Source organism: Empidonax traillii, unplaced genomic scaffold (genome assembly GCF_003031625.1).
Source record: "Empidonax traillii isolate 1590-97213 ecotype Southwest subspecies unplaced genomic scaffold, ASM303162v1 scaffold755:size778197, whole genome shotgun sequence".
NCBI classification, from domain to species: Eukaryota; Metazoa; Chordata; class Aves; order Passeriformes; family Tyrannidae; genus Empidonax; species Empidonax traillii.
The window spans coordinates 191035-212552 of NW_020955948.1; the positions used below are offsets into that span (position 1 = coordinate 191035).

A 21518-nucleotide genomic window follows, 5' to 3' on the forward strand; every position below is an offset into this window, starting at 1 on the left:
AAAAAAAAAACCAAACCAACATAAATATTAGTTATCTAGAGACAAGGGTGTTTCCAGGCATCCTGAAACACACTCTGGTTCTAATAGTTAAACTGTACAAATATCAGTGTTGTTTCAAAACTGAACATTAGTGTACATTTTAGCTGATTGATTTAATCAATTTGATGAGAATTGAACATATCAGGTAATTAAGCCTTTTTACTGTGTAGCCCATTAATCCAGAAGGCTAAAAATCCATCCCCTCCTAGTACAGTACATCCCGTAGCGCAATGCCAGGAGTCCCTCACGACACAGAAAGACACAACAACACCTTGGTTTCACTTTGCTCCTTGGTCAGTGGTGGAACAGGCGTGTTTGTGCTGTGTTTGTAGAGTTGGTGTATCTTTGCACGTTGGACTCGGTGATGTTCAGAAATCAGAGCGTTACACAAACCACTGCTTGTTTCAACTGGAGTAAAAGAGAAATGCTGGACGGGTGAACTTTCTTAACCCAGCTCCAGAAGCCAATCAAACAGGCTGGGTGTCATCTCCCTGCCCTCCTCGCTGAGCTTGCAGTACTGCACCACGGCGTGGAAAATATCCCCCACCTTCCAGGACTTGCGCTGAACCAGCTGCACAACATCCAAAAACTAAATAAAAAACAACCAAAATGAAACACACTTAGGGTTTGGTTAACGTTTTCTGAGGTTTTGTTTAATTTATACACACAGCCTGCTGTTAGTCCTTTGTAAGTGCAGTGCTCTGGGGAGGCAGTGAACACCATTCGCTGCACAGCAACATAAAGGTTCTTTCTGTTTATAAAACTGCATTTGTGAAGTTCCATAACTCCCCAAGGACTGACTGGATCTCAGGCCGTTTTCTAAATTAACTGCTTCCATCAGTTATTTCCTATTTATTGCAATGAAAGTAAGAACAGGGAGAGTGAGTTTGATAAAGGATCGCTGTTTCCCTCGTTATCATCAACTCACTGTCAAAATAACGGAAGGGTGATTATCCATCTTAAAGGAAAAAGAAATCTTTCTTCATTACCACTGGCTATATTTAATTTATATTTAGTTTTCTGTATTTCTACGTATACATTCCATAGTATTTTAAATATTCACATAGGTACTGGTGATAGAGAATTCTGCGTAAAATTTTGTCAGGTGAAGACATTTGCCACAGCTGTAGTTGGATCGCAGAGAATATCTGTATTTGGTGGGTTTTTTTTAATTTCCAGAGAAACCAGAGGTTAAATATATGTTCTTAAACAGCTGTAAAAAAAAAAAAAAAATCCTGAATTTTGTCCACTTTGTACTTAATAACAGGCTTCACAGTGTCATCCATCTGGTCCCTTTTTTTTTTTTTTTTTTTTTTTTTTTTTTTTTTTTTTTTTTTTTTTTTTTTTTTTTTTTTTTTTTTTTTTTTTTTTTTTTTTTTTTTTTGTGAAACACATAAATTAAAATCAAAGCTTTTTATTTCTTTGAGTTTCACAATATCCAATTAGCTTTCTCCTTCTATGTTTCCACTTTTAAACCACACGAGAAAACACTGTGTGTCTCTAGTTAGTGTAGCTGTTTGCTATTTACATACTGAAGCCTAAACTTTTAATATGTGTTTTAATGATGTTTAATAGGCACGTGATTTCCAAGAACGCTGTTGTAGGCAGGATGTGCTTCATTATTCTCTAGTGTATTTTTGCAATTGAATTAACTGTTTGCCAAAGCACATGGGTAAAGCTGACAGCTGTTTCTTTAATTAGATGCAATTTGGACTGTTGCTGTTGAATGCATTTTAAATGATGTTTATGATTCCCAAATGCATGTACTCAAGAAAATCAAACAATATCTCCGCTACTCAAAATGATCTTCCCCTAAGAGACCAAAATACTGATTTGTACGACTTTTTCCATTAATTGCCTTGAATACTCTGACATACTTTTTAACCTTAAAGCTCGAGCTGTTCTAGCTGACCTTGGAAATGGGTCTCTTGGTCTTTCCTGAAACCATCTGAAGCCCTTCAAATGTAGCCACACAAAGGGCTCTGTCAATCCTGCCTTGGGCATTGATACTTAATATATATCATATCATTGATAGAAAAAGTGAGCAGCTTCATCAAAGCATGTTACAGAGACTTTGGAGGAGGTCTCATGGTGATGCTGTTTCTTATGCCATGGACAGTCGACTAAATATTTCACATTCCTTAAATTCTGACACGCTTCTGCTCTCATCACTTTCTCTGATAAACGGTAGTATTGTCATCTTGCTGTAAGGAAGACGTTTTTTCATCTGCTTTTAAGCTCAATTACTTCAGTAAATCCTAACTGCTACAGTGATTAATTAACTGATTCCATAAATATACCTTTTCGATTCTGTTTTCCTGAGATTTCTTAAAATAGATGGTTGGGATTCCCAGCTCAGAAGCAGCTATCCACTGCAGGGTGGCTCGCAGCTCCACATCGGGGCACTCCGGTTCCAGATCAAAGTTTATCACCAATAGGTCCTTTTGGCAGTTGGCTGTTCCCACTGAAAGCTCAGAAGTACTTTCTGGAAAAACAAGCCCAACGAGTTACTGTGCAGTCACTTGTGTTAACTACAAATTGTGTGCTTTAATTGGTAGGGTGTAACTTACCGTCTGTATTTTCTGTCTGTTCTTTAAGGAAAACCTTTTCTTCTACTAATTCACTTAGAAACAAACAACAACAAAGCTTATTAGTCACACTTAGGAACAGCCTACAACATTGCTTCATGATGAATAAACTTCTCTCTCAATGTAAGACCTAGAAAACTGCAAGAAAAAAGTTACACAGGATGAAAGAATAAAATGCCGACCATATTTAATTTATTTAATCTGTAAATCAGGAAAAGCTGTGGGAATTGCAGCATTATTCCTGCAGCAGGATGAAGTACTTGAATTGTTTGTGGCATGTGTTACATTTCACCAAGATCTATGTATCTTTACAATTTACATAATGACAAGCAAATGACATTATGGTAACACACAGCAAGTCTCATAACCTGGCTGGAAATTCCAAATTTCCAATGTCTGCATTTTGCAGTGTTGTACTCCCTGGCTGAATCTTTTCCAGTCTTGCAGTCTAATTTTATCTTCCATAATTAAATACAATCATAGCTATCAGTGACTCCTACTGCTGCTGGTGTAAAATGTATTAGCTGTTTGGATAAATGAATTCTGTTTACACCTTGCAACATTTTCCAAAGATTCACAATTTCTTATGTACCATTTCCTTAAACTACAGGCAAGTGGTCACTGCTTTAGCTTCCATCCCTGAGCACAATATCTGAGCTCTTGTACATGTGTCAGGAGACTGTAAATTCACTACTGATGTCACAGCTATTCCATTTGTTTCATCACTCCTGGAGGGATTGCGCTTCCAGCACACATTTCCAGGCTGCCCCATTCCATCTTGCTCTCAATCAGGGGGGAATGCTGCAAGTGTAAGATTTTGTTCCTGGCATGGGAGGATTGTGTAGTGGTTACTGAAAGATGGGAAAGAATAAAATAGCAGCATGCAACCTATAGTTTGTCTTGGGTTGCAGTCATAAGTGTTTAATAACTTCCTTATCATCAGATTTTTTTTTCCCCAGTTTTTCTTTTGAGCAGCAAATGACTTTTATTTGTGGTAGTAGAAACTTCTCGTGCCTATTGGCTAAGACCTGAATGGCCCCTGGAAGCTAACAAGGAGACTTAGAACTTTATCCCTCTCGTCCTTGGAAATATAAGGGAGAAGGGACACATTTAGGAACATGTGTAGGAGGTATCACTGCTGATGTGAGGATGGGAATGTTTTAACATTAGTCATGGAATCAGCAGCTGAAAGAGAACACATGGAACTCTACAGAGTTGTGAATGCCCTGATTTCTCACAAAAAAAAAGAACCTCTTGAAAGCAGGGCAGTTGTAGCACAGCCTGGTAATGAGCAGTGACAATTTTCTGATGTCACTGCCTTCACAGAGTTCCAACGTTCAGTGTGTGATGTGCAGCCTAAGCACTTCTTCAGTGGCTGTGCCCTGGCTGTGTCATGACAGTCACCAGCTGGCAGGTTGTACCAGGATCTTCAGGCAGGTACTTGCACATCTCTTGATAATTTAATTGCATGTTCAGCAGAAACATGCCTGGAAACAATAGGCAAGATGTACCGTGGGGCAAAATATTATTATTATTATTGGAAAGAATGCAATTATATTTTTCTTTGTCTTTAATGGATCCTTATTTGCCTGACCTTACTTGCTGTAACAGTGGAATTTTGGTAATGTTTGAAGTTACTCAGAGAAGAAGGTTCACACAGCAGGAAACTGATACAGCAGAAAACTGTCTTTTAGGCAGAGTGGTTGATGGACCAGTATCTCTTGGCAGATCCACCTGAGTGGGTTTTCCTGTAATCTTTCACTGTCTAGTGCTCTCAATCTCCACAGACACCTGCATGTGCTTTTTTTCTGGAATTATGAGCAGGCACAGCAGCAGGTGCAAAGCAGGGCTTGGCACGCTTTAGGTGGCATAAACAACTTGCAGTTAAAATTGGACTAAACATCAAGTCTCACTTCAGTGACTACTTACTTAATCATAGGAGAAGATGGCACGTTCTCCTGATAAATTTCCAGGTCCATAATGCCAAGACTGCTAGTTGTACTGCTGTTGCCATTGCTGACAAAGCAAAAGTTTAAATATTAGTGCCAAGCTGTGCTGAACACGTCTCCATACATCTTTTAAAAGTTTATTTATGTACAAAGCAAAGGGAGGAGGCTGCCTCCTGTTATGCAGAGTTCCACAAAATCAATTGTGCTCAGCAAGTGGTTCCCAGAATGAGGCACTCTGGTCTGCTCAAAATAACGAGGCTTTTATTAAAATAGTTCTAGATGGAGCATGTATCAAGTGCATCAGTGCATCAAGTGATGCTGTAGCCTGCATGATAAAAAGAAGGGGGCTCTCCTCTTGTGCGTGCCTTATGCAAGGAACATTTGGCCTCAAATGAAAAATCCCTCTGCTTGAGTCCATGAGAAGAAGTTTAGCAGGTACAGAGATGCCCTGGAAGAAACCTGCAGAGACTGAGGTATCTCTGAACACAGGGAGTTACAGCAAGACCCTGGCTGCCCATCATGCTACTTACCTGTTAGGTGACACCATGCCTGTAACCAGCAGGGGTTTCAGTGTATTACATCATACCCCAAATGCTGTGGGGGATCTGATGGAACCCACAGGTACAGAGATGGCCCCTTGTGTTTCTGACTACTCTGAAAGACTGAGATTTTAATTCGAGCCAGTGCTCTTTGGGACCAGAAATACAGAGAAGTATTCTCTTTGGCTTCTTCACAAGTATAAAGCAGTACATCTGAGACTATTTGCAAAAAATAGTACCAGTTCACTTTATAGCATCATTATAAATGTGACAGTGAATGTTTATGCAGATATTGTAATAGTGTCATGAGCAGGTTGTGAATTTGCTGCCTGCGAGTCAATTACCAGGAACAAATTCTGTGTGCAAAGTCATGTTGAACCACTTAATTTTTACTGGGAGAGCAACTAATATTATTTTCCCTTCCATTAGAAGGATTGATTAGACAGTTCCTTTCCCCATCAGGCTGTTCTCAGTCAGTGCCAGCATGCCATGTATTCAGACTTGCTGTAGCAATTTCTGTTTCAGTGCAGAGCTGAAAGGCACAATCCTTCAGCTCCCTCAGACCCAGCACTTTTGTCAAAGGTTGCTACAATAATAGGATGAATGTTCAGCTGCCAACTGACAGACATGTTTTCTTCAGTTCTTTTTAAGTGGCCAACGGTGCTTTCTGACAGAGACTCTTTCTTTTTCCCTGCTTCATTACCATAATGTCTTCCCTCCTTGTCATGTTAATACTCAAGAGAAAGATGTAATTACTTGACAATGTTTTAAAACCTAGTCTAAGAGCATATGAAGAAAAAAAACTTCCCTCAATTTCATGTCGTGAAAGGGCTGAAGTCAAACTACCATCACTTTATATGAACTCCAAGGGCTAGATAACATTTTTAAACACATATCCTGACTTGAATACGTACAAAAAGCAGCACATGGCTATGGGAGCTCTGGAATTTTTGTCTACTCAAGGGAACATTGGTCACCTTCTGTTAATCTGCACTAAGTCTAAGCAGATCAGGGCTCAGTCTCTGCCCTCTTGGTGGGAATAGCAGTCTCATCAGCCTTGGCTAAGGAGATGCCAAAACAAACATTATACAAAGAGTAGCAAATAAATCAAAAGAAAGACTGCAGCAATTAGTTTGTCTGATGGCCTTTTTGCTGTAGGACTGAGGCACTTCAGTGGTGCCAGGAAGTTTTTCCTTTGCCTGAATCTGGCTGCTCACCAGTAATAAAAAGACCTGGCTTGACAACCCAAAGGAAGATAATTTGTTTTCCCCCCCTTATTAAAAAATAAGGAGATAAAGTGCACCATTAGACTTTGTTTACAGTATTCTGAGTAAATCTCGAGCTGTTGCCTCTCCCTCCTGATGCATGGCAGGGAAATCACTGGCTGGGTTGATAGACCACATTGTGCAGTGAGAACAGACACCACGGGTACCTCATGGATCGCTCGCTCAGTTGCAAGTAGCTGCTTGTGTCGTCAGGGTTGTCCTCATCATTAGCTAGCTGGGACCAGCTGCCAGTGCTTTCTTCACTGCTGCTGAGATGGTTTGAGAATTCTTCAGCTGTTTTTGTCTCTCCTATGATTTCTGCATCCGACCTGCTCTGGGGGCTGTTGCTGGCGGGGCGATAAGGAAGGCACGTTGATGTTATAACACAGGCAAGCAAACTGGTGGCACCAACCTTCAGGCAGTGCTGCTCATTCAACTCAACCCAGCTGCAGAATTCTATAGATGCAAAAGACTGGGCGTGCTTATAGTTGATCCATACAGTCCAATAGAACATGTGGTCTGGGATGCTCTTAAAAAAGGATTTTCTTATGACTGCTACAAATAAACACAAACCAAAGTAAACATTGTACTGAAATATGCATAGAAATGGTTTAACTTGTGCAAAAGGATTTTAAATGTATGAAGAGAACTGATCACTGCAAGGGTCTGTCGTTTAATGCGCCTCAGTGGTTGAAATATATGATATATGTTAGTGCAGAATGACAGCATTTCTTGGAAATATTCACTGGCACTAAATCCCTCTCCTACAAATGGGTGAATAAGTTTCTTGCTGGGGCTTTTTACTCTCTTAGCATTGTAGATCCTAAAGAGGCCTAGAAGTAAAAGTAGGAAAGTATTGTGGGTTGCAAATGACTAATAACTCCCAGCCTTCTGTGTCCTTGGATCTTTGCTGCTCAGGCTGGGGAAGGACAAAGTATTCCAGCAGGTAGTCAGAAACCATACTGAATATGGAACCCAGTCTGAGTTCAGAAGGTAACAAGGGTTAAGGGAAAAATGCTTTCTAATTCTGGACACTTGACATACGTCATGTACACACAGGTATTTATATAATTGTGTATGTCATGTGTATGTACACATGCTCCCACAAACATACACAGAAACGAAAAATAAGAATTGTATTTATGGTAACTTTTCAGAGCTAAACTAGTCTTTTGATACACAGAGAGAAAGGTAAATACAATCGATCCCCAAAACAATGATACCATTTCAGCACCAGAATATTAATGAAAGCGAAACTGTAGTTTTGTTCTATTCACTGGATGTTCTGCATTTGCAGCTCAGTGATTACAGCAGTGCAATGTGAACTGCCAGCTTTCTGCAGGATCTCTCTAGAGAAGTTCTTGCTTTCAGACCTGTACCTAAGTTGTAACTGAGGCACTGGTCTTCAGTTAGAGCAAGAGATTGCACCAGGAACACTGTTGCTCCCGAGTCACCACCTTGATTAAGAATATCCTGAGACAATATCATTGTAGATGTCTCCCTTTGCCAAGCTCTCTCTCTCAGGAGTTGTTGCATTAATGCTGGGTGACAGAGAGAGAGGCAGCCTGTGCAAGGAGAATGGGAGTTGTTTGCCCAAGGGCTCTGCTCTAGCAGGCAGGGAGCATCTGCCAAGTGACTGTGCCTGTCATCCCTGACCCCTCGGGGGCAGAGCTCAGATCTGCCCTCACACGTGGGCTCTGAGCAGCCAGCTTGCAGGGAAGTGGTGTTTTTATTCAGATTTTTAATACGGGGCGGGTAGCTCCTGGTACCTGGTCCAAAACACAAGAGACTTCTGTGGGTGATGCTCCTTGGCATTTTGGGTTTTCTTAGATTCATTATGCGATTCCATCTCAGAGCAGCGATGCTTTGAACTGACAGTTCCCTACTTGGGAACAGTCACTTGGAACAGTTTCTGTGTGACAGGACTGGGTCTGCTGCACTACCTACATACCAGAAACAGCTCGTTTTTGTTGCTGAAGACCTCTTCCCCAAGCCTGCACAGCTTTTTTTTTTTAAATTTTATTTTATTCCTAATTGACTGTATGTCTGCTTGATATTTTGCCTGGAGTCCTCTGTGCCTGTATCTGAACTAGCAAGTAGTTTCATGCAGTAGGAGTGGATCAAAGCAATTGCTGCTAATGCTTTTATAGCTACATTATGTATTTTTAGGTTTTCACTTCAGACTAGATAGACTTGGTCCAGCCAGCTATGCCACAAATGCTTCAAATCTGTGTGAAGAACCACAGAGAGCTTTGCCTTTCCAGCAGGGGTACGAGCACATCTGGAACACACTCGGGCAGCTTCTATTTGAGATTGCTTTAAAAGAAACCTGCATTGCATGCTGCAAAGAAAGCTGATGTATGGAAAGGGAACGAATCGATTCAGAACTGCAGTACATTGCTGAGCCAAAATGCTCATGTGGTGTGGCCTCTGGTTACTTATTCAGCCCTACCAATCCTATTGCTTGAAACATCCCATAGGCACTTGGGGCACAAGAAAATTTGTTATGAAAGGGGTCGTAAACAGCAAAAATAACTTTGTTTTCACAGTCAAGATTCCAAACAGGGGGATTTCTAAATATATCTTACTAAAAGCAGGCTGCACGTTAAGGAAGAGGAAGGTGAGTGGGGGAGAATCAGTATGAAAGACTAGTGACACTATGATAATTATCCATCTAACTGTTAGCATACACAGGAAAGTAGATATAATATATGTACTTGCTCACTTCAAGCAGAGCAAGTACTTCTGCTTTCTCACTTCAAGCAGAGCTTTGTCAAATGCCAAAACAGAGCGCTGCCTGGAATAAAATGAGCTACAGAATGGTTTCTAACAGGAGTACCAGCACTTTCTCCACCACTCTGAGATAAGGGGGTGCTACTGTGCTCCAAGGAACTGGCAGTTTAGATACCATTAAAGTAACGGAGACAATGAAGAAGTAGAGTTAAAAATATGCCTTGAGAGAGAATATTGCTCTTAATCTCAGAGCACCCACAGCAATCCTTTACATTTGCACTGCAATCTCATACTGGGCTCACACTTTGCCACAGTCAAAGCAAGCTACAGATTTCTTAAGAAAAGGAGTACAGCTGTAAGGAGAGGGTGGTAAGCTGTGGTGTAAACTTCATGAAAGGGCATTAAAATAAAATGAAAAAATTTTTTTTTCTCTATTTAAGTTCTACCAGAGAAGTCTTGAACTTAAAGGAGGTGAGGGGCATTACTTTTAATATTTTATTTCCTTCACTGAAGAATTTTTCTTACTTGTAGCTCCAGACTGTAAACACAAATCTGAACTTCAAACTCTCAGAAGTTTGGTCTTGTTTTCAGGTACACAAAACATTAGTTACACAAACAAGCATAGCAGAGAACTACAAATTCTGCTACCTTCTGTTATACACTAACATTGATTTTTATTTATTTATTTTTTTTAAATTGAGATATCAGCCAGGGCTACATGAAAGTTTAAGCTTTGCCTATTTTTCCTGTCTCGACTATGGGAGACTTAAATATCTGTAGGGAGAAAACTTATTTGTTAGTAAGTTTGAATGCTAGAACCATAACGTTGCCATATTTAAGTTTGCTCCAGAAATCAACCCTCTCATACTTGACTGGCCGATTTTATGCCATCAGAAACCTGTAGTCACAACTTAACCTGTTGGTTTCTTTAGAAGTTATATTCTTATCTTCCTCCTTTATCAAAATAACTTTTGCTGGGAAAATAAACCACCAAAGCAATATGCTGATTTGCTGCTTTGTCCCTTACCTGTTTGCTGGGGAACTGGAAACGGCGTGTTTTCCATCCAAAGCTTCTGGAGGCTTTTCTTTGCTTTGATGCTCCTTTCCAGAGGGGCCACGCGAAGTTAAGGACTCTGAGTCTTTGTGTGGCTCATCCCGTTGATCCGTTTCTATCTGAATTAAAGGCACTTCCCTGTGCTGACCTGCAGGGAGGCTCCCAGGGCTCTTCACCTGCTCTTTTTTCTCATCCAAACTCACTTCTTCCGTTTTGGGTTTTGACTGTGTCTGAGCTGTGCTCTGGGGGCGTTTGCTTTCCGGCACGTGCTCTCGGCTGGTGTGGTCGCAGGAATCCTGCTGGACAACAATTAAACTCTTGCCGCTTTCAACAATATTTGCAGCCAGTCTTTTTGCATATTGTTCCACGTGGGGTGGGGAATCGCTGTAGAACTGCTCTGCCTCTGCAGGCTCTGCCTCATCCGCTATGATTTTGTTCTTCCGCATCAGAGATTCGATGGAGCTCGCCCACGTCTCGTGAATCAACATGTCTGTTATCTGGTCGGTCTTGCATCTTTGGTACAGGCACGAGTCAGACTTGCAAAGACCTGAAGAAGCCACGGCACTGGCTGGCTGAACGCTTAAGGAGTCCTGGCGATGGTGGGCGAATCCGTCCAAGGAATTCGCCTTAACTGGGACACTAACTGTAAGCCTGGAGCCTGACAATCTGCTGTCAGGCATCGACGACTGCCTAAAGCAAAACGGTGACCGTAGAGAGGGCGGTAGCAAACTGTCACACCAGTCCTTCGAGTTCCGGGGGGAGGACAGGTTATCTTTGTTTTCCCTTTCGATTTCTCTGAGCATGTACCTGTAAAACTCTTCTGTTATACTTTCTGTGCTGGACTGTTTGGACGGGCAGCTTGGTCGTACGTTCAGATGGCCGTTTTTCTTGGCTACCTGTTGCAAAGCGGAAGTCAAGATACTGCTGGCGTTTTTTCCCGCGTAGTAATCCAGTAGCAAATCAAAACCTCTCCCTTCATTTTCCATCTGGTTCACCATAAATCTAGAAAATTCATCTGTAATGCTTTCACAGCTAGACTGCTTTGAGACAGAGCTTGTCTGGCTCAAAGACTGACCAAAGCTGTTCATGAGGCCCAGGGTGTGGATAGAGGCTTTGGAATCTGAGTCCTCCTCTGGAATGCTCTCACAGCTTGAGGCCTTGGCTCGGCTCCATCTTTCACAGTGCAGTCTGTTCCTGGGGTGGTTTGGACCTTGCCAGATGCTGTCAACCATGGAGAGCTCGGTGAGGTTCATGATCTTGGCAGCCACTTCATTTGCAAAGATGTTGACTGAATCAGGTGTGTCCTCGAGGTTTATAGATTCATCTACTACCCGATTCATCAGCTTTTCCTTTAGCTCAGGATGCTCATCTGTTTTTCTTTTGATCTCGCTCAGTCGAGGTGCCCTGTGCTTCCGAACCACTGAACCATTAGTATGGGTTTCCTTTTTCCTTTTCATGGTTCTGCATGACAAACTCTGGGTCACTAGATATTCATTGCCTCTCTTCCATGCACAGAACCAGGGTTGCTTTCCATTTGAATTCTCCAGACAAATGGCAGCTATTTCTGTTGCCATGGAAACAACTGTTTCTGCCAATTCTTCTGCAAAATCTGCTATACAATATTTGTCTCTTGAATTTTTCACCTGTAGTACAGGCTGAGAAGGAAGCAGGACGTGGTTTCCTAATAAAGACAAGCTAAGCTGGACATCGTTATTCAGCACAGAATCACACTTATGCTTGGCTTGGTTTTCTGCATTCGTGGTGGCGCTGGAAGACAGCTGTTCTTGAACACCATGTCTGCATTCGTTGTTTGCAAAGCTATTTTCTCTGTCCGAAAACGATCTGTAATCTTTCTTCTGGTGCTGACTGTTGCTCTGATTCGGTGATTTGTAACAGTCTCGTGCGGTTCTTTTCAGGTATCTCTTCTTGGGAGATGATTTTCCATCGAGTGTGTTATCCTCCGTATCTCCACTTGGTTCTGAGCTCAGCGTGGCCCCTTCATTGCTATTTACATCTTTCATATTACTTTTCCAAGTGCTTGTGACACTTCCAAGATCTTTGCTAGTAGTGGTGCTGTAGGATGTACCGAATGGCTTAGCAGCAGGGTGATCAAGGGGGCTGTGGGAAGTTTCACGTGCTGTTGCTGGTGTTGACCATCCTTCTGCTCTCGTTACCTTCTCCGCTTTTCTGCCCTCGGAAAAGAGAGGGGAACACTCTTCCACTTGCCTTATGTCGCTCATCTTCTTGCAAGTGAAATATATTATATTAAAAAGCAACTCGTTTGCAGTCTCTGTGAAAATGTCTTGTGCACTTGAGCCGTTTTCTGAACGGGGATGCAGCTGCCTCTTCTTCCTGACCTCTTCCATAGAATGCCGTAGGATAATATTGGATAAGTTTTGCGCGAGTTCATCCCTGGTTACCTCATCAGCGTGCGGAACACGCGGCCTCGTTGCTGTTTCGATAATTTTCCCGTTTATGGATTCCATAAAATGCCCTACGTTTTTGTACGTGTCGGGCTTTGTCAGAATGACGGACGCCTCTTTGAGAAGCGCCTCTGCAATGCTCTCGTTTAGCTTTTCCATGCTGCTCCCTATAGCTATGCTGCAGTGCAGAGTAATGGCTGCAGAGGCCTGAGCAGCAGATAGAAGTCCACTTGAGGTCGCAGGGTACTTCTCCTCCTTCGTTTCCCCCAGACCACAGATGGCCACAGCGCTTGCTACTTGAGTCATGCCACACAGCGCAGATGGAAAGGAATACTCGGTGTCAGCAGAGTCATCAAGGAGCTGTGAGGGTGCTGCGTGCACCTCTTCATCTACAACCGCTCTGCTCCTCAAGTCTGCGACTTCTTGGTCCCGCCTGAATTTTTCCGCAGCCTGGGGGCTGGAAATGGTTCCAATGACAGTGGCTGCACAAGCCAGAGCCACTTCCAGCGCACTTTGGTCGTGTCCGTTCGCGTGTTCTTCCTCAAAGTAATCCGAAACTTCAGCAGAGCTTTCTGACTCGGTCCAGTGGCACAGGCTGGGGAAGGCAGGCCCTGGCCAGTCAGGAATGTTCTCAGAGTTGTCTGGACTTTGCACTATGACAATCTTTGGAAGTTCGTTCCACAACCGGGAAGCAGATGCATCTTCTGACTTACAGGAGCTTCCTACAGAGATGCTGACTGCAGCCTCCTCACTGAAGCTGGGTCGAGACTGTGACAGCCTGATGAATGCATCCTGCAGAACAGATTCTGCCAAATTTGTGGCGTACTGACCCGTGGTCCCCTGCTCATTTTGTGAGGGAGGATCAGTCTTCCCGATACCTGCACAGTCTTCCCCATCTGTCTCACTGTTGTGTTTTGTTGTTGGGTCACACAGAGGTTCCGGCTCCTCTTTAGCCATTTTGGTCAAAGATACATCTTCTAACATGAGGGCTGGGCGAGAATTTTCAACCTCACCAGTCAAATTAGTAGTACTAAATGATGAAGTAGCTTTTTCAGCTAATTCCTTCTGCCACGGTACTTCCTGGTCTGACTTATCTTCAGGTTGTAAGAGGCCATCTTCAGCCACAACATTCACAGCTTCAGAGACTTGAGTAGCTCCATTATCTTTATTAATGCAATTCCCTTCAAGGATGAATGGCAACCTGGCTTTTCTGTAGTGAATATTTTCAAATCCCTTTCCTTTATTTTTTTTGACATCTGAAGATGCTTCGGGAACATTTACTTTTTCATGACCTATTAAGAATAATAGATAATCAGGTTTTTTTGCAGAGTACACAGTGCCTTTAAAAAGAAAACAGCTGCACAGCTGTGTACCACATCACTGCTCTGTAAAACTATTGCACAGCCATGTATCCCTGTCTCTGAACAGCAATTTAGAAATATGAATGGCTGTCCATTTTCTAAATTACATATGCATGAATCAAAATCAAGTGCAATTTCTGTCAACATTGCCACAGCAGTTTTGCAGTACCAACAATAGCAGAATTACGCTCAGTCCCACTGCTTTTACCAGCTTTGTATTCATCAGCCTCGTTGTCATCCTCGAGGTGCTCCGATGCCGTGAGAAAATCTTCCTCTATTGAGGACACAGAGCAGTTTGTGTCATCCTCTGGCTTTAAGACACGGGTTTCTATCTGCAGCTGCCTCTCCTGAACGAGCTCAAGTCCAATCAGAAACTTGTTTATTTCAAAAATGATGCAGCTTGCGCTGTTTCTCCTGTCCCCCCTCGCACACTGAACCAAGCAGACATCTGCCATCCAAGGACACTAGAAGGGAAAAGAATCTGAGAGAGTTATCGAATTAAAAAAAAACAAAACAAAACAAAAACAAAAAAAACCCCCAAACCTTATTTTAAGCTTCTTCCTCTATAAATATCGCGAGAATGTTCTGTTGCAAAGATGCGATGTGATTTGTCATTTAAATGTTGATAACACAGTATGCAGCTACATGTGTGCCAAAACAAGACTTCTCGGACTGACAGCTTTCGTTATACAAGCGCTTTAGTAGAGAACCTGGCTGTGTCACAGGAGAGATACTTGGCAATTTTGTTTGTTTTCAATCAGCTCGTTGTTTTAATGACAGAGACTTATTTGCAGTGAGCCACCTGACACGCTGTTATTAATGGCCTCGCACCACCCGGCATTACCTGCCTCTTGAGGGAATTGTTTGTGGGCATGAGTTCCCTTTCAGGTTAATTTCTCTTGCAATGCTTGTTTGAAGGCAGCGCTGTAAATGCTGGCTGACAAGATTAAGAACAGGTCACCTTTAGTGTTCCTACAGCCTGTTTTAAAACAGTGTTTTATTTTGTTTCTTTGCTTCTCTTCCTCTTATTCCTTCTTTTATCCAAAACCCCATTATTTCAGGCCTGTATAACTCCCCCTGGAAACAGGGCTCCAGTGCACAGTGTGATGAGCCTTTATATAAAACTGTCTTACCCAGAGAGGCAGTACAATTAAGCTGAAAGTTGGACAGAAACGGAGAGAAAGGAACTCTTGTTATCCTCCTTTTATTGATATTAAAACTGTTGGACATCTATGCAACGGCAGAGCAAAGTTGATATCTCTGCATGGGACCACGCTTGTTGTGTGGATGTACTCTGAAGCAAAGCCAAGCTTTTGCAAGTTTGTGATCCTGTGCTTTTAACTGCAGGCCCCTAGGAAGGAACCAGCTTGGGTGAAACCAATTTTGGATCGAGGCAGTAAATTTTAAGCTGTGCAAAAGATGCCTTGGACCCGCTGGGTACTTGCACAGTATCTACCATAATGCAACCCCATTCTGGACCTTCTGTGTTTGAGTGTGAATGCAAAGCAAATATCTAGTTAATAAAGACAATGGGATGAGTGCTATGCTGGATTAGCATGTTTGTTAGCCTGCCCTTCCTTTCCACCTAAAAAATGTGTCTGAACAGAAAACCAGAGAAATTAGTGTGTTAAAAGTAAACCAGAAAAGATAGATTAGATAGCTACTATGAAACAGTTACTGAATCAGACATGAGCACACACTGTATTGCAAAAAATGTAATAAAAAAAAGATGCAGCCTTAGATCCAACATTCCCCTGCTGTTTCTCCAGGCCACAGTTTGCAGGGTTACACTTGTGAAAAGGGCTGAGGGGTGAGCTGCATAAAAATCCTTGAAGGAAACCTCTGCCAGTCACCTTACAAATGAAATTCTCTGAAAGCCAAACAAAAGGATGATGGTGACATATCTGACCAATAAATCTCATCCAGTGTCAATGCAAAGATTTACTTGTCTTACAAGACAGAAATTTAGGTTAGTCCCCTCTATGAGAGGGCTGCCTGTCTCGCTGGATTTGGAGATGGGGATGACTTGGGTGCTTGAGTTACTTTGTTTGAGCCTCAAAACACTGTGCGTATTGCAGCAGCTTGCCCCTGGGCTGTGGGGTTGGGAACTCCAGTGTTCCCACCACAGCCCTGTGCTCATATTTTTTTAAACCTTTCTAAATTCAGCCATTAGTCACAAATGGCAAGAAAGCTCAATAACTAGGTAATTTCTCTCTTTAATGATCAGCTTACTGGCATACCATAAAATTCAATGATCTTTGCAATATAGCTGTTACAGGGTCTGCTTCATGAAGACTTTTGTGCACAAGTTGATTTCAGTGCAAAGAAGTTTTCTGCTTCTTTTTTCTGCAGCAGACAAACCTGGCGATACCTGTTCACATCTTTAAGCTTGCTGGGACAGTTCCCCAGGATAATTCTGCACCTTTAATGAATTTGAAAGGTGATTCTGCTGCTCTGCTCCACCCTGTTGAGACCCCACCTGGAGTACTGTGTCCAGCTCTGGGGGTGTCAGCACAGGAGGCACATTGACCTGTTGGATGGAGTCCATAAGAGGCCACCAAGATGATGAGAGGGATGAAACACCTCTCCTATGAGGAAAGGCTGTGAGAGAGTTGGGTTTGTTCAGCCTGGAAAACAGAAGGCTTTAGGATGACATAACTGAGGGCTTCCAGCAGCTGAAGAGAGCCTTCAAGAGTGATGGGACAAAGGGGAATGGCTTCAAACTAAAGAGAATAGGTTTGGATTAGATACTAGGAAAAATCCTTTACTGTGAGGGTGATGAGACACTGGAACAAGTTGCCCAGAGAAATCATGAATGTCCCATCCCTGGAATTGTTCAAGATGAGGCTGGATGAGACTCTGAAAAACCTGGTCTAGCGGAAGGAGTCCCTGCCCGTGCCAGGGGGTTTGGAACTAGATGATCTTTGAAGCCCTTTCCAACCCAAACCCTTCTATGATTCTATTCTATGAAGATCTTCCCATTTCATGAATGGCCCGATGAGATCAGAATCAGGCCCAAAAATATTGACATATTTTCCACTCTCTTTCTTTACTCATACATGAACAGGTACGAAGGATGACAAAAATGGAAGGGAAGAAAATGCTTCTTATTTCAAGAAGGAGTTAAGCTTCTGGAACTTGTGTATTAAAATGTCTCTAAGCATATGTTATCATTTTGCTTCCTTTCTCTATGTGGTGCCACTGAGAGGAATTCTTGGCTTCCAGATCACAGATAGGGAATGTTTAATTGGCGATAATGGGAGCGAAGGAGTCAGCACGAGAACTTTGCCTCTAGCTCCTTTAAATGTTAAATTTTAATTAATGCATTAATTACTTTTTAAGTTGACAGAAGCTACACGAGGTTTCATCTCTGATACGGTTAATGCCACTTGGTATTTTCACATTGATCACATTCAGGCTTACAGTAGCCTCTGGGATCTTCAAGTCCTATCATCAGTCCTTTTCCGAGGTGCATGCGTGGGAGAAGATGCATTGGGAACAAAAGTGGGAAGTGGCAAGACTTCACTTGAAAGGGAGTCTGTAGCAGCTGTGCCCTGGCCTGGCTCTGTGCACAGCAGAAGTGTTACATCTTTCCTTTTCCCCCTCTGTGCTGCCCTTCTGATTCCTGCTGCTCTTGAAATCTGGCCATATGAATCTCATCTCTGCCACCACTGCTAATGTGGCTCAAAGCATTATCAGCTGCAACCCAGGCACCCTCAGGATCTAGAGGGAATAGCAGGATCTCTGGCCTATCTTTGTGTAAATGGTGTGGGTGTGTGTGTGTCCCCACCCACCACACACTTTATCTAACACAAGCCTGTTGGTTTTTTTATGTATGCAAACTGCCACTCATCTCGAACTGCCGTGGGGTCTTTGCTTTCAGCTTCTTTTTTCCCCATGTTCCAAATTCCATCCTTCACAGGCGTGATGTGATCTTAAAGATGAGTTTGATTCCTACCTGGGGAACCTCGTAATCGGCCTGAAGGTTTCCTGATGCTAATCCACTCAGCAGGACTATTTCATTTTCCTTTGGTGGCTGAACGTTCATCGAACTGATGAGTTTAGGGAGGTTTGGTGAGACGCTGATCAACTTCTGTAGGATGAAAGACAGATTTTGCAGTCAGGTAATGAGGTCTGAGTTGCACAGTTATATTTGGAAATACTAAAATGAAATATCACTTATATGCACCCCTTTAGAAAGCTTACGAGAAAGGGATGCTTCAACTAGGTTAAGGATAGAACTGGCAGCATTAAAATGCACATTCTCTCTCTTGAGACACCAGACCAGACATTATGAACTTCTGCACAAGTGTCCAGCAGGACAATGTGCCATCCCTGACATTGTCACGTGCTAAATGGCTTGACTGGGTTTGTGAATCGAAATGCTTCCTATCACAAGTGAGTTCCTGAGAGACTCAAACGCTGCCTCTGTTATGGTCTGAAATGGAAAAGCTTTGTTGGGTGTGGTAACGAGAGCAGGGCAAATCTTCCTGTTTTCCTCCAGGCTTATGACCTTTCATTTGTAATGACACAGTCACTTCCTACACATTACCTATTTGCTAAAGGTAAAAGCAGTGACAGTCACAGCATCAGTGATTTTATGCAAACATGTGAGATTTGTGCTGCCATGCAGGTGGGAGCCAGTCCCCAGCCCGTGCAGGGGACATCTGTGCTCCTTCGTGCACAAAGACCAGGACCAAAGGACAGTGCCTGAGAGCGCAGTCCCCTCTGCCAGGGATCTCTGTGTGCTCGCTCTAAGAACACAAAATCGAGGCTGGCCCCTTACAGAGGGAGCAGAGTAAATACCACCTCCCTTTTAGGCACTGGCAGAGCCCATGTGTCAGTGCACAACACATGGCAGAGACAGTTAGGGAGTGCAGCTCTTGGGCACCCAGCCATGGGCTTTGCTTCGCTTCTTCCTTTCCGTCTTGAAAATATTAAGCTTGCCATACTGCTATTTTTCCTTAAGAGTGAATTAGACACAATGAAACTTTCTGGCTTAGAAAAGCTAAATCAATATTAGAGAACAGTTCACTTTTCAGTAGACTGATCACATGAGACTAAGCATTTTTATTTGACATAACTGAATTCAGTCCTTCAATTCAGTTTGACATTTTACTGTTGTACAAAAAAGTTCTCATCCTTTTCTCTTTTTTCAAATTATAACCTTTCTGTTATCACACACATTTTCCTGCATATCTCTACTTTTCTACTGCCTAAATTGCTACATTTTATCAGATTTCTTAGGTAGGAAATGATGGCATTTTATATGTCTTCAGTTCTTTACATTTTGTTTGGAATTAAAAAAAAAAAGTCTGAAAACATGATTATTTTACACTAAAACCGCCTCAGTTTAACTCATTCCAAGGTTTGGTGGGTCATGCAAAATCCTAGTAGTACCTGTTAGTAAATAAATATTTCCTCACGACCCGCTACAGCTTTTGTTCCTCAGCAAACACTGCAAACAACAATAAAACCACTGCTTAATAGAAAACAACTAGTGCTTCTAGGGATTCAGGAAAGTAAACCCTCTCAAGCTGTTCTGCACAGCTAACGTGCTGATTCAACAGAAAAGTCATTTGCTGCAAGATGCTGCATTTATTTTTTGACAGCTGAATTTTCACAGATCCAGGATGCAGAAAACAGCATAGCAAAAAAAAAAAAAAAAAACCTAACTGGTGGTGCTAGCAAATGACTTGCAGGAGGCATCAAGGTCCCAGCACTGCTTGTTCTCCTCTGAGCTAGAAGTGGTTTCAGCAAACTGACTGGAATGCTCTAATCGAGGAACTCCCTGGGTTACTGCCAGGAGATCCTACCTTTGTTCATTCACTATGTACCTTTCTTATTATTTTTTTTAAATCCCCTCCTTTTTTTTTTTTCTACTCTCAAAACCTTCTGTTAAACAGATAAAAATGTCTTTAGTTCTAGATAAATATCTTATCTAGGCCCCTCCTAAAGACCACACAGTCAGACTATCTGGAGTTTGAGTAAGACTGCTGAGCTGAACGAGACCTAAATGAGTAGAAGGTTTTCAGAGGCTTTTAGGCAGTAGGACAGAGAGACACCAGAAATTCTTTTTATGCAGTATTGTGCCAATTTAAAAAATTGGATGTATGGCACATCCATGTTCGCTTCTCTGATAAAACCAAGGCTGAGCAAGAAATCTACTCATACAACTGCTGTGATTTCACAGAGTGCATCAATCCATTATGTATTTCTGGGATGGGAGCAAGAAAAGTTATAGAACATGGTCCAGGGTTGAGATAGTTACAGAATCCTCATGCATTGCTCTCTTAAGGATTAAAAATCTAGGGCTGGCTTTGATTTGTTCACAGAATTTTAATCTGGGTTTTTACTGGAGAGTTCTGGCACACCCAGCTAGATCAACTGTGAGTGTTTTTAGGACCTGAACAGTTACCTGTTTCACTTGCTCATCGCTGCAGTCATCTCTGTTGGCATCTAAATTCACAAAACAAACCTGTAATAAGAGAGAAAAAGAAAGAGTATTTTATGAAATGGTATTAGAGTGGCAGCAAGCCATTTAAGGTCAGTATATGTTCCTTTTCTAGCCTTGTAGCTGAATATGTGAGGCCTTTTCCTAGTGCAAGGCTGAAAGGTGAGCAAAGAGAGCAACAGAGCAGATATCAAGAAAGGAGAAAAAAAGGAATAGAAGTAAGAGTCATGACTCTGTCTGCTCTAACAATCAGCCTGCCTGATGAACCAGCAAATGTTGCCAATAAACTGTAATACACAGGATATTAGAAAAGGTAGAGGAAATGTTAAAAATGTATTTGACTGTATAGCAGATAAATTCTTCATGTCTTTTTCAAGGGCTTCTTTTTCTTTTCAGGCACTTGTTGCTAAATGTTTCATAAGTGCAACTGTGAGTTGCTTTTCGAGTTTTCCTGCACACCACACAAATATTGGAGTATTCTTCCTGATTTTCCAGAATTTCTGAGTAGAAGTTTAAAACCTTATGAAAATATTTTTTTTTTAATTTTTATTTGTAAGCTAGTATGCAACCAGAAGTGTTCAGCAGTGCTAATCAGCTACTATTATAGGTTGCAGAACTGCCTAGTTAGTATGTGATTTACCAGAAGGTACTACTTTTAATGACAAATTTTTCTGCCCTTTCTTTGATCATTATGATTTCCAGTGACCATTAAATGTTCTGAAGACTTTTACTATATGCTGACTGGAAGGCTATTTTCTAATCAGAAAATCCCTCCTTCCAGCTCTACTTCTGAATTAGAAGCAGGGACTCCAAAGCTAGGCTAGCTGTGAAGTTCACAAGAGTTTGGTGTTGTCTTGTCTTGATTTAAACCAAAACCTAACACGAATTCAAGGTTCAGTTAAAGCCAACACCTCATTCCAAATAAATTACAGATTCAGAATTTAACTGAGAAGAGCTGAGTGATTTCTGTGTCTTCTTTCTTTCCCCAGCAAACACTCAATGCTTCTTATCCTAATTTTATGTAAATGTCCCCTAGAAAATAAAAAATGCTCTAAATGATCATTTTCACAAACATTCTTGTGTTAGGCATCTGAACTCGTGTTGTGTGCCTGC

General features: G+C 42.0%; 1 protein-coding gene across 3 annotated transcripts in view; it reads right to left on the reverse strand.

Annotated features, from left to right (window-relative positions):
- Window positions 1-470: 470 nt before the first annotated feature.
- SPHKAP (SPHK1 interactor, AKAP domain containing) overlaps window positions 471-21518 on the reverse strand; it is a 63066-nt gene continuing 42018 nt past the window's right edge. The window contains exons 4-12 of one of the 3 annotated variants that reach the window (XM_027900899.1): window positions 20370-20429; window positions 17910-18044; window positions 14160-14415; window positions 10141-13882; window positions 6548-6727; window positions 4557-4643; window positions 2610-2662; window positions 2340-2524; window positions 471-628 (exon numbers count right to left, since the gene is read on the reverse strand). In XM_027900899.1, the coding sequence (XP_027756700.1) occupies window positions 485-628; window positions 2340-2524; window positions 2610-2662; window positions 4557-4643; window positions 6548-6727; window positions 10141-13882; window positions 14160-14415; window positions 17910-18044; window positions 20370-20429 (4842 nt within the window). In that variant the 3' untranslated portion in view covers window positions 471-484. Of the gene's footprint in view, window positions 629-2339; window positions 2525-2609; window positions 2766-4556; window positions 4644-6547; window positions 6728-10140; window positions 13883-14159; window positions 14416-17909; window positions 18045-20369; window positions 20430-21518 lie in introns of those variants that run through there. The other 2 variants (XM_027900900.1, XR_003573161.1) reach the window with 2 other exon arrangements.